We start from the raw sequence: 14,387 nt of genomic DNA, 5'->3' as shown, positions 1-14,387 counted from the left end.
TTTTATTCTAATTTAATATTATATTGCACTACAAATATTTCCCTCGCAAACTTTGTCGGCTCCATCTATTGAAACTACCAGCCTTATTTTATTATAAGATTCTATGCTTTTTGGTTCTTCTTCAGAAGTTGTTTGACATATTTTTCCTTGTGACCTTGTAAGTAGGTCAATGTAATTTTCCTCCTCAAACTTTGTTAGCCATATCCCAAGAAGCTACCAGCCAAATCTTATGTATCCTTTCCTTTTGGTTCTTCACAACAAATCCTTTAAAATGTGACCTTTAAAGTAGATTGAGGGCATTTTCATTTGCAAACGTTGGTGAGCTCTATCCCAGCCACCAGCCAAATATTATAAGTTTATGCCTTTCGATTATTCAGAACAAGTCGTTTGATTTTTTTGCCATATTCGACACCTGTGACCTTGAAAGTAGGTCAAGGTCCTTTTCATTCTCAAAATTTCTGGACAAATGATTTTTTTTAAAGAATAGCTGATGACAACAGATATATGGACGGACAAACGAAGTGCACGATGACAATGAACTCCTGAGTGAGCTTATGGTAGCCAGATGAGCATTTGTATATCATACCCCATTGATATGGAATCCAACAAACGTTCTTATTTTGTTTATTGCATCATTTCTTTTCCCCTGATTCGTCGTCTGTGTACTGGCATCGTACCAACTGAAAGTAGAACGGAAGCATAAGTTATATATAATGATAAAGTTTCAATGTCACTCACGGAAGACCTTGACCTTACTGCATTAGCATACTGAGGTATCGAGATAACTTTTAAGGATTCCCGGACCACTGCCACAACTAGTACTGTAACCAAGTATATCTTTGACTCTAAGTGACCACTATAGATCCTTAAATGTAGGTGATCACTGTTTTACATTAACGCTAGATGACCGCTTTATATTCTTTAATCCAAGTAACCACTTTATAACTTCACCTCTATGAGACCACTATACAACATTAACGTAACCACACTTACAACTTGTAAACAGAGTAGTCGGTGACCACAAACAGTTCTACTGTATATCTTCCTGTTGCTCGTTTACTCCGTCCCGTACTGCTGTATGGTGATGACCTGCCCCGCAAGGGTTCTGCACAATTAATTAATACAATATATGACTTTTAGATAATGCAGTTCCGTGGAATTAAGACCTTGCCTCTGGACGTAGAGTCTCAATAAATATAAATATAACATTTTTGAATAAGTAGCTCTTTGTATCTTTGCTATCATTTTAAAAATTAACTTCACATTAAAAAAAAACCCATTAGTTTTTCACCTTTCTCTTGCTATCCTGCTTTAGATATAATAATACTAGAATTAATCATTCTCTTATTTGTATAAATATTTTTTCTTGGGTTTCTTCTTTCTGTCTTTTTCTTACAAGTCCCAGTTCATCAATGTCTGGTATTATTTTTCTAAGATTAATATTTGATAGTCTCTTTTAAAAATAGTTATGACTTTTACCCCCCAAATCTTTATACCGGTAAAAAAAAATGAGGAAAAGCTGGCAGTCAATTTCAAATTCAATTTCTATGAACCTGAACAGCACTGATATATTTCTAAGACAACATTCTATAACGTTTTGAACTACTTCTCCTTATGTAAAAAAAATCATTATGTTCCAACAGTTCTTTCTCCACCTGAATGTATTAAACGGAACAACAATAACAGTAAATGAGTGGTCGAAACTATGGTCTACCCACAAACTAATACATAAATTCTAAATTGTAAATTTTCCTTAACGGAAAAATACAAAAGTTTCTTTACTTTCTTTTTTCTCGATGTAGCTGTCTGAAATATTAACTTACATGCAGTTTTCAATACCCTCTTTAACTTTCTCTATTTCTCATTTGTTATCAAAGATCTTTTATATTTCTTGTCTGAATACAACTTCACTGAAATACCCACAGATACTTCTCATTCCAAAAGTCACCGATAGCGTCAGTTAAAATATCGTAAACACTAGTTGTGTCTGTGTTTGGGTCACACAGTGTCATTAAAGTAACTTTTGAATCTTCTTTTAAATATCCACAAATAAGAAAGACTATTTACCAGCATTGCTACATCTACTTAGCATTTGACTCAGAGATTATAATTCTTTTCTGATAGTAATCTGCTTTAAATCCTTATACTATGTGACTTGAAAATTAAATATTTTTCCTTTAGTTCTGTCCCCCGACCTGACAGTTTGCAGAAAGAATAAATAATCCTCTATCATATTACGTAACCACGTAGCAGCAACACATATGTATTATCTAACCCAGACAGGTATTATAGAAGTAAAGAAAGTTTAACCTGGGGGTTATTGCCCGTCAGGTTTAGGGTATATTTAAATGTTAGAGCTAGGGTAAAGTGTATGATGAATTCCGTCTACTTTAGATGGTTGTTTTGACATGGTGAATAATGACCTTTTATGACTAGGGATATCGTCTGTAGATTATATAAGATACGTACCTGTATTACTATGGTCATTGACAAATTGAAGAGGCACTCGGGGTTGATAAATATTGTATGGACGGGTTGTATTGGCAAGATCAGAATAATTTGAACTAGAAACTGTTTCTGACTCTAAAATGTAAAACTCGTCCTCAATATAGAACGTTCCAAACTGTAACAAAAATAGAGTCGAGTAAATTGGTAATATTGATGCAATTATAACTGCAAAAAATCCACAACCTACGAGAAAATAAAACGAAAAGAAAGAGAATTAAAACAAACAACAACAAAAATAGAAAGAAAATAAATAACAATAATAATCAATAGCGATAACGTAGTAAAAAGGTACATTAGGAATGTCATTTTCTTAGGTTTGTCATAATTTGAAAGAATAGATTACATAATCATTGAATCTTATACAAAAAATCACCCATCTAGTTCAGTACAAGTTTAACGTACAGGTAATTGAATGTAAGAATGAACTCCATTTATGTCGGCTACTTACTAGCTCTAATTCAGTACAGGTCAATCCATCGATGTTGTTCAAACATTCTACATGAAAAGACGCCTTATTGTCTACATCCTGATAAAAGGCACTTGTTATCTGAAATAGATACGCATGTTTTTTTTAATACGACAAATATCCCTCAACATCTAAGAACGTAAGTATTTGTCTCATGGGTGAAAAAGGTGAAAGTTTCATGAATTCGACACTATACTACTAACAAACGGCACTGCATGTATTTGCACTTCTTTTGCACACGACACACTGTACCTATTTACATAAAACATTGTACGTTTTTACTGAATTCATTGTTTAAATGTTCCCAGTGCGTGTATCGCTTAACTTCTTTCGGAGACCGATTATCAGTACATGTGAGTCAAATAAAAAAAGTTATATATATCTTACTTTTGTGATTCGTTTTCTTTCTTTTAATCGATTGATGAAACTCATCAGCTCCAACTGAAGCTTCAGAGTCTTTTAAGCATTGTAATATTAAATGAAAACTCGTGTTGTTCATTCACTTGAGAAAATATTGGAAGTAAGGTTATTATTCAAAACGGGGTTATGTAACAAACGATAGCATGATCAACGACAAAAGTCCATACCGGAACATCAGCCAAATGGCGCGTTATTCCAGTAGCATTGTGATAATATATTGGCACATCTAAGGAAAGTTTAGAATTTTTATAAAGGCGCAGATCGACGTTTTTGTCATCGACACTGAAATGTGCATTCAGTGTGTTTGGAAGCCTATCTGTTGTCCTTCTCTTTCCGTATGCTGACCTCCGTTCTCGGACTTCGGTTTTTGCATAAATGATGTTGGTGAAATGAACATCAGTTCTTTCTGTAAACAAAGGAAATTGACAATGGTTATCTCGTGAGTAACAGTGAATTGTCCTATTATCTATTACTGTCCTATTATTATTTTTCGAGTAAGACTGGGTCAATTGTGGATTACAAGAATGGCTTTGTTGAGTAAGTAAAACCTGTAACGGGATTGAAAAAGATCTTATTACGATTCTAAAGGTCCATTAATAGATCCTGTATTTGAAACCCTTTTATAATCTGGGGGAAATGCTATTTCACGAAAAGCAGTTTCGACTATGTTAAATCAAAAGCCAAACTGAGAGCATGACTTGTTTCTCCTAATGTACAAGAGTATCAAATGACCCAGATATACTCACAAACAAGACATTGCAACCAATTCTCACGTACAATGCACAGTCAATACAGTTGTAGCAAATGATAAATCCATGTCGTCACCAATAATAACTCGAACAGGTAATATCAATGTCACTTTTACAATGTACACATATAATGTCAATAACTGCAATATCAGATTCTGCTTGATAAATCTTTGACTAAAAAGATGATTAATTACAAGTCTTCAAAAAAACGAAATGCTTAATTTAGGGCTTCCTAAAATAGAAATACACTTAAGTTCTATCACAGCAAAAACTATTAAAAAACATCAGAATAATGATATCAATGAAGAATTTCGAAACAATTAGGAATTTCAACTTTTATATTTGAGGTGGGTCTCATGGAGTGTCATGTTTTAGTTTTGATTTTAAAAATATTTTTCCATCCGTTAAACGTTATATAGGCAGGTTACTTATTTCATTATTAAATTCCTAATTAGTATCATTTATCTTGTGAGCGTATATACAATGATCTTACGTGATTTTTATATTGCAGGTGTAAACGTTTGGCTATATAAATACTCAAAGAAAATTGGAAATTTAATGACGAAATGATTTAAAATGCTTTGAAGCAAAGGCACTCCCAAAGGCACTAAGTTTCGACTACTAATGACAACTTGCATAAAGATATTTCGATGAAAAACTTTATAGCAAAATGGCAATCATTTAGGATGTGAATTTCTCTAAATTTCAAAATATTTTATTTCAGGTTTCTTGGTTACTGTTTCATAGATCGGCCCACAAATCACGATAAAGATGAGTTTTATTCCAACTGAAATTCTTTTAATCAAGATATGAAATTCGCTATTGAAGGTAGTGTTAAAACTGTTTGCGGTGCTCTAGTTAAGGTAAAAAAAATAAAAAATCAAAGGATTGTAAAGCTTACCGATTCACAAAATTACCATTTTCTTTCTAGTAATGCAAAACCCACCAAGTACATTTAATGAAGTTTCTAGATTAATTGCTACACTGTTCTAAGTGATCCTGATGACAGAAGAAACAGGTTACTGGACGCTACACTGTTATAAGTGATCCGGATGACAGTAGAAACAGGTTACTGGACACTACTAACCTGGCCACTACACTGTTCTAAGTGATCCGGATGACAGTAGAAACAGGTAACTTGACACTACTAACCTGGCCACTACACTGTTTTAAGTGATCCGGATGACAGTAGAAACAGGTTACTGGACCCTACTAACCTGGCCACTACGCTGTTTTAAGTGATCCGGATGACAGTAGAACCAGGTAACTTGACACTACTAACCTGGCCACTCCACTGTTTTAAGTGATCCGGATGACAGTAGAACCAGGTAACTTGACACTACTACCCTGGCCACTACACTGTTCCAAGTGATCCGAATGACAGTAGAAACAGGTTACTTGACACTACTAACCTGGCCACTTCAATGTTTTAAGTGATCCGGATGACAGAAGAAACAGGTTACTGGACGTTACACTGTTCTAAGTGATCGGGATGACAGTAGAAACAGGTTACTGGACACTACTAACCTGGCCACTACACTGTTCTAAGTGATCCGAATGACAGTAGAAACAGGTTACTGGACGCTATACTGTTATAAGTGATCCGGATGACAGTAGAAACAGGTTACTGGACCCTACACTGTTCTAAGTGATCGGGATGACAGTAGAAACAGGTTGCTGGACGCATTTTTATTTTGGTGGCTCGTAGTTATCAGGTTAAGCTTATATCGCACAGTATTCATAAGCTAAGAATAGGGGACCTTTGATTTTAAAGTAGATTAATTGCTACACTGTTCTAAGTGATCGGGATGACAGTAGAAACAGGTTTCTGGGCACTACTAACCTGGCCACTTCAATGTTTTAAGTGATCCGGATGACAGTGGAAACAGGTTACTGGACGCTATATTGTTCTAAGGGATCCGGATGACAGTAGAAACAGGTTGCTGGACGCTACACTGTGCTAAGTGATCCGGATGACAGAAGAAAACGATTACTGGACGCTACACTGTTCTAAGTAATCCGGATGACAGTAGAAACGGGTTACTGGACGCTACACTGTTTTAAGTGATCCGGATGACAGTGGAAACAGGTTACTGGACACCACTAACCTGGCCACTACACTGTTCTAATTGATCCGGATGACAGTAGAATCAGGTTACTGGACGCTACATTGTTCTAAGGGATCCGGATGACAGTAGAAACGGGTTACTGGACGCTACAGTGTTCTAAGTGATCCGGATGATAGTAGAAACAGGTTAATGGACGCTACACTGTTCTAAGTAATCCGGATGACAGTAGAAACAGGGTACTGGACGCTATACTGTTATAAGTGATCCGGGTGACAGTAGAAACAGGTTACTTGACACTACTAACCTGGCCACTTCAATGTTTTAAGTGATCCGGATGACAGAAGAAAACGATTACTGGACGCTACACTGTTCTAAGTGATCCGGATGACAGTAGAAACAGGTTACTGGACGCATTTTTATTTTGGTGGCTCGTAGTTATCAGGTTGAGCTTATATCGCACAGTATTCATAAGCTAAGAGTAGGGGACCTTTGATTTTAAAGCAGAAATGCAACGATAAATGTAATGTCCTACCGTTTGTTTACTTAAAAACAATGAAACTCTAATATCTTTCCTGTTGATATTATTATTAGAAATTTAAGTAAGTACTTGATTCAGGCAACTGTTAAGAGAAGTCGTATATTATGAAATATAAGCTGTATCAAAGTCTTGCTATAAACGTTTGTTACTGTATAATGCGATTGAGATCTATGTCTTTTACTTCACAATGAGTTATAATCTCATTTCATTATATAATATATAGTACTCGTTCTACCTTCATGTTGAGGTTGTATGATTGAATTTGAAGTTTTGTGATTTCCTAGAAATTTAGTTAGATTAAGGCTTTATTTGTATTATTTCATAAACAACTAAATTATGCTTCATAAGAGTCCGCTAAGTTACCAAACTTATGACGATTTCATAATTTGTTATTATTATGTATGGAATTGAATCTATTACATATGTGCCATTGTACAAGATATTTGTAAAGTATTTATCTATATGTATATTTCTGTACACCTATATGCAATGTGCATTTGGTAATAAATTGAATTGAAAAAAAAATGAATTGAAAAGCTCTGGCAATAATTAAATGGAATAATGGTTTAGGTAAATTCTTAGTGAAAAGAAAATTATAACCAGTAAAGTCAATCTGAAGTTTGATAATGCTTTTGTGAACTTCTTAGTTAAATGGTGAAAATAAATTTTGTGACAAAATATTATGAACCATAATGTGGGGTTTGATATTTAATAGTTGAAGGAATAGAATTTGCTTTCAAATATGGACTTAAATTTTAAAGTAAAATCCAATATGAATTGCAGTCTGTCGATAATGCAAAGATTTGTGCTTATTGTTCCTAATTTTACATGTGACAAATGAGGCTTCCCAAAAACAACAGACAAAACGTGACCTTCCTTGATATATGTACTGTTGATAAACACACATTCTGTGCCAGTGATAACTTTCATGTGATATCTATATGATTTATTTTGAAGCTTTAGAAAAATTGTGCAAAAAGAGAGTCAAATGAGTAAGGGTAATCGTTATATTAGAATCAGTTTTAAGTCAAGAGGCAAAGATTCAAGAAGCTTCATTTAACGTCGCATATACATGTAACATAATAACATTAGCACTGTAGTGCTATTCTTGCGACAAAACATATATAAAATTTTACAAGGATCACAGTACTTATGAATAAATATATATATATGTATAAAAAAACCCAAGACAACAATTCAATTTAGATATGCTACAAATATACAGTAGAACATAAGAAATCACAGTTTATGCAAAATAAAAAATTAGAAATTTTAAAAGAAACAATTTAATAGTGAACACTTGAATGTCACACACGTGTTACAAAAGACAAGTTAAGACACTATCATAGTGTAATGTACATATATGCTAATGTAGCAAAGTGTAAAAAATTACAGGATATACACTAATATAGTGTGAATTAAAAAGAGACAATGTAGTCATAGATTGAAACAGAGAGCTATAATTATGATATTGTAAAAAGTAATGATATTTTAAATAATGGAACTCAAGTCTAAAATAAATATCAAATATATAATAAGTATAGTACTGAAGTATATTAAATTAAATAACAAAAACAATAGTGAAGTTAGTAACTCTTCTTTGAATTGTTTTAAAGTGAATGTATTTGAGAAGTTTGTTGCTATACCTATTATGAGAGATAAAACCTAGGCGAAAGATTGTATGTGTGTATGGATGGTTAGGTTACAAAATAAGGTTATGCCATGCCTGGAGCTGATTATCATCCTTCGTGTTGTAGCAGATACTGCAACATCGTTATTGATACTCCTTGAGTTGTAATATCAAGGTAATTGCTTGTTTTTATTTTAATTTTATATTGGTATTTTATATTGTAATGTCATAATGTATTAATAATCTTGAAGTCGCTATTAACTGTGTTTTGCTATCGCCCTGTCAACAAGATTTGTTTGCATGATAATACGTATTCATACCTAGAACCACTGGAGAGGTGAAATCTGCATTGAGCTGCTCGAGTATCATTTTTTTTGTTTATAACATCTAACGATATTTTTTCTTTTAAAAGTTTTTTTTTCTTAATCTCATATATGTTAATTTACATATTAACACATACTTCTTAATCATAGATGCATATTCTCATCATGTTCCTTGTATCATTTCCTTTGGGACAAGATAACACTTACGTAATCATATACATATCATTTATATTATTTTCTTTTTTTTGAAACACTATAGTCGTATATATTGCGTATATAGTTTTATTGAAAATATATATACATTGTATCGTATATCATTCATATTCGTACAAGGTATACCGTATAATATTCATAGTTGTACTATAAATATCGTATATTAATAATATTTTACGTCTATGTATCGCATATTAATCATACTCGTACTAGATATATCGTATATTAATCATATTCTAAAGTTTATATATTCCGTAAATCGTTCATTCAAACGTAGAGATGTCGAACTTCATTTTTCTAGTTGTTACGTTGTAAACATTATTTTATTTTGTTAGCGAAGACAGGCACACCACTGTTAGGTTAATTAAACAAAACCTAAAACAACAATGATGTAATCAACACGCCTGTAATCCTAAATACAAGGAACACGCCTGTAATCCTAGGTACAGGGAACACGCCTGTAATCCTAGGTACAGGGAACTAGCATGGTATCACATGTTGTAGACGTATGTGTGTTTGAAGTGTGAATTTTACTGATACATTTGTTATATAGATACATAAAATACCATACATGTTATAACATATGTAATAAATTAATGCGTATTCATGTTACATAGGTGCATGCTTGCTAATTGTATTGATTGTATATCTGTGTGCTGTAAAGTGCTTTAGAGTGACTTATTCTAGCTAGATAGGGCGCTTTATGCAATGTTGTACTTAATTACTATTATTTATATTACTGGTGTGGAAAGACGTTGTTCAGACGAAAACTGTATACTGACAGTATTCATTTCCACAGACTAAAATAAATTATGAGTTATACATGAATAGCTATGTGTATATAAACATATAATATAATATAAAATAATATTAAACATGTTGTATAATACCCGTATAATAACCAAGACTAATAATTGTATTCTAAAGTCATTGTATGACGACATGATTGTTTGTAATCATAATAGCTGTAACTGGCGGTGCCAAGTTAAAAACTTACTAATGTCTAGATGTTTTGGTGATGTTTGGTTAAATCAAAATGTTGTTTACGAAAAAGTATTTTTACATAATTTCAAACAACGTCTCACTGACAACTTTCTTCAATCAATGAACGAGTTTGTGGAAAACTCTTCTGAATGTTATCTGTACAAATTCTTGCTCGACTCGTTTACCTTACAATATTATTTAACAAAATCAATTCCTGTCGTTTATCTTAGGCTTATTTCCAAGTTTCGAATGTCATCCCATCGTTTATGCATAGAAGAAGGCAGATATTGTAATACCCCAAGGGCCCATAGAATTTGTCTACATTGTAACCAAAATCAAATAGAAGATGAATTTCATTTCATTTTAGTTTGTCCTCTATACGCAACTTTACGTAAAAAAATTATCAAAAAAATATTATTGCAACCGTCCGTCGTCCTATAAACTTGTACAGTTGCTAGCAGTTCGTAATAGGAAAGAACTTTGTCATTTAGGTAAATATTTACAATCAAGTTTACTATTACGCTCGACATAATGTGCATTGTTTAATTATCATGTGCATGCTTTTTCTTTTTATCTCCAGATAAAAACTGATTACTTCTTAATTCATTTGATTGAGATTCTTCCAATCTTTCAATCATGTACATTACTTCAATTAATCATCTCATTAATACTTTTCTTTTGTCATTTGTATTCTCATGTGCGTACAACTGTCCGCCATCTATCAAATCAGCTTGTCTTGTACAATGTAGGTTATGTTACATGTTATTCAATATTTGTGTAATGTTTTCGACACCCTTATTGTACATGTACACATTAATTACTCTGTATTATGCTGTAATGCTTATGGGCCGTAAGGCTGAAAGTGAATAAACAATACAATACCCGTTAAGGACGCTCCTGTTTGTATGTGTGTTTGTATTACATATTTAAGTGCTTGTGTAAGACGTACCTGTATCAATTATTGCACATGGTATACCATGGGACTCACCTGTGTATGAAGTGTAGGACACACCTGTATATGTATACGTATGTCCCCTAGGTTTTTGTAGTGTTTGACTTACCTGTGTATGTATATGTAAGTCCCGTAGGTTTATGTAGTGCCTGACAGTCGTGGAGGTAGGAACACAGCAACAGTAGATGATAAATCAATACATAATACAGATTACAGATATACTTTACACCATACATATTCCTGAAGTCAGTCTCACATCCTCTACAGAGTGTCATCTAACATTCACCCCTGTTATACTGGTCAGTTCACAATAAACGGACTTAGTTTAGCCAGTGTGCATAGCCGTCCTATTCAAACCGGTTCCATTAGTCCACATAGCGTTTTACCTGCCGCTTCGCTCTACTCTATGACAATATAATGTACACGGATCTAAAAATAAACATGCTTTCATATAGTCGGGTCGATACCCACAGACTGTGTAGCTTTGTATTGTTAATACTATCACGCAGCCATCCGACTCATTCTCACTCATTACTCTATAAAACTCTTTTCGTTAATTCAACATATGTTTCTGAACAATTTAACATTGCCATTGAAAAGTATGATGCTTTTTTATGTGATTGTATATGTCATATACATATTGAAAGGTAGGGTCAACGCCTATGGAGATTTAACATTAGCGTCGGCCCCCGCTCGGAATTTCGAAACAAGATAAATCCAAAAAGGTATGGGTATAGGAAACTTAAATCAGGAACAGTTAGTTTCAGATTTCATTTTATGATAAATAGGACCTGTTTCACTTACACCTGTGTGGGTGTTAAAGGTGCGGTAATATAATTCCTCCTAGAGCATTTCAGTGACACAATTACTCTAAACGTATATTATCATCTGTGCAACATATTCCAGCTGTTTATTTGATACCGAATATTACACGATTTCAAGAATGAATTGTTCATTTTATTGAAGATTTAAGCAAAAACGTATGTGAAATTTCATTACTAATGAGAGAAAATTTCCATTTTAGACACGTTAATTTACATCGTTCTAAAACAGTCTATTTTTCATCTTTGCTTAAAAGTTGACTACCAATAATATCTTTCAACATCTGGAATTTCAAAAACATTGACAACCGGTAATTTTTTCATATAACACTTTTGATTAAAAATATGAAAAAACATGGCTTTTTTTCACTTTTCCTTCAACTTGTGTTTCTAAGGTCCTTGGGTCTTGATATTTGGCAAGTAGGTTGTCCATGTGAATGGATTTAAGTTTTGTAAACGCTGATGACCTTGATCTTCGTTCAAGGTCACACAAATCAATTTGCTAAAAAAAATGTTTGCATGGGGAGTCTGACAAGGATATATTTTCTTGCTTTATTTGTTTAGAGTTAACGATATAAAATAATGTGAAAAGGCAATAGACAAAATAAAATAATAACTAGAACTGTACGCCAAAGGTTACCTTATACCCCCGCTCCTATATAAACCAGAACTGTAAGCTAAAGGTTTACTAAGGCAAAGCATTGCAAAGCAATCCATAGTCTCCTATCTTTAATAACATAAGTATATAGGTCACTGACATACTTCCTGAACTCCCTCCCCATACCAAAACATACTTGCATACCAAATCTTGTTAGCCCAGATGAACCAGTTTTGCTGAAATCGTCCTAGTAGTAAAGGAAGAGTTGTCAAAACAAAGATTTTTAACAAAGGGCCATAACTCTTTAAAAATGATCGAAATGAAAACATTCTACTCTGATGCACGACATCAGGGGGTGATTACCATATCTGTAAATTTTCATTGAAATCAGCCCAGTAGCTTATGAGGCAGACAAAGTGTTTTTTAACAAAGGGCCATAACTCCTTTTAAAGGGTCGGAATGAAAACGTACTACTTGGATACACAATGTCAGGGGACAGTTACCATATCTGTAAACTTCCGTTGAAATTGTCGCCATAGTCATGGAGGAGTTGTCTCGACAAGAGTTTTTCAACATAGGGCAATTTCTCCGTAGAAACGGGTCAGATTGAAAAAAAAACCTGGATGTACAACACACAGGTAGTAGTAATCATATCTGAAAACTTTCGTAAATATTTACCCCTAAGTTTTGGAGGACATGTCCGGACAACGATTTTGCAACAAAGTGACATTACTTTGTAAAATAAAGGTCAGAATGAAAAAGAAATACCTGGATGCACAATTTCATATATTGGTATTATATCTGGAAAGTTTCGTTGAAATTGGTCCATTACTTTAGAAGGAGTCGTTCGGACAAACTTTTTCTACGGACGTACAGACGGACAGACAAGCTGATTCCAGTATAACCCACTAACTTCGTTGCGGGAGTATACTTAAGTGTATAATAGTTTTACTATTAAGATTATTTTATTGCTTTTATATAACTGCATATTTTTGTCTATAACACAATCTCAACCTTAAGTAGTTTTCCAGAGGAAAGATTACTTCGGCGAATACATATTCATTAGTTATTACTGCTGTACCTAACTTTAAAACATGTGTAATATAAGTGTTTTGGTATAATACGAAAACAGAAAATGTATCGGTATTTACCATGATAAACATTGATAATAAAAATCTCCATGATTATGTGAAATTGGCCTTTGATCATGTTTGGCATGCTAAAAAGGTACTTTACCGGTTGTTATTACATAAAAATGATTCTGTAGACAGAATATATATATGGAAAGTTTTTAAAGAAGTTTAAAATATAGACTACCATTGTAACTAGATATAGGCAAGTTGACAATGTTGGTTACATTTTAAATTTAGAAAATTTTGCATGTTTTTCTAATTAAAAGTATCACTACGATTTCTTCATGTATACCAATATGACATATTTAGTATTTTGTTAGGACACCCCCGTCACTCAACCTGGTGTTATGCAAGGAAGTCCACTACGGTTATCTGCAGTAATTATGAATAATCATTTATGCAGTTTTTGATCATTTTTATGTATCTACATATGGCAAAAGAATAAAAGAAATCAAAGTGGGGGCCAAATGTGTGATCCACCTTTATAATTAACACAATGTCTTTTACTAACAGGAGGCCACGTGGAAGATAAGCCTATGGCTGAACATGTGTTTATCCTCAATAAAGAATGTCTTTTAAACATGACGTTTTAATTCTCTTGACTTTGGTAGCGCTGATGCGTTCTAAATGGACAAAATGACCGTATGATGCTATACTAATATGTGCTTCTTTCGTCCTATTTCTAGTCAGGAACATATAAGAACAACTATAAATATTAGTCTCTATTAATTATTATATTACAACACTTTGCTAGGTAAAAGGAACAGTTACACATATCAGCATTATAATAACACTTTTAGTCAGGTAAAAGGCACAGCTACACATATCAACATCATAATAACACTTTAAATCAGGTAAAAGGCACAGTTACACATATCAACATTGTAATAACACTTTTAGTCAGGTAAAAGGCACAGCTACACATATCAACATTATAATAACACTTTTAGTCAGGTAAAAGGCACAGCTACACATATCAACAT

At 33.3% G+C, this 14,387-nt stretch overlaps 1 protein-coding gene across 2 annotated transcripts in view; it reads right to left on the bottom strand.

Moving 5' to 3' along the window:
* The window catches only part of LOC110461579 (A disintegrin and metalloproteinase with thrombospondin motifs 2-like), a 55,500-nt gene extending 44,215 nt beyond the window's left edge, over positions 1-11,285 (bottom strand). The window contains exons 1-6 of one of the 2 annotated variants that reach the window (XM_021515108.1): positions 10,962-11,285; positions 3,562-3,800; positions 2,957-3,055; positions 2,470-2,623; positions 994-1,105; positions 587-680 (exon numbers count right to left, since the gene is read on the bottom strand). In XM_021515108.1, coding sequence (XP_021370783.1) covers positions 587-680; positions 994-1,105; positions 2,470-2,623; positions 2,957-3,055; positions 3,562-3,800; positions 10,962-11,127 — 864 coding nt within the window. In that variant the 5' untranslated portion in view covers positions 11,128-11,285. The remainder of the gene's footprint in view (positions 1-586; positions 681-993; positions 1,106-2,469; positions 2,624-2,956; positions 3,056-3,561; positions 3,801-10,961) is intronic. The other variant, XM_021515107.1, reaches the window with a different exon arrangement.
* Positions 11,286-14,387: the final 3,102 nt, after the last annotated feature.

Source organism: Mizuhopecten yessoensis, unplaced genomic scaffold (assembly GCF_002113885.1).
Source record: "Mizuhopecten yessoensis strain PY_sf001 unplaced genomic scaffold, ASM211388v2 scaffold10637, whole genome shotgun sequence".
Lineage (NCBI taxonomy): Eukaryota > Metazoa > Mollusca > Bivalvia > Pectinida > Pectinidae > Mizuhopecten > Mizuhopecten yessoensis.
This window is presented reverse-complemented; position numbering and strand designations above follow the sequence as displayed.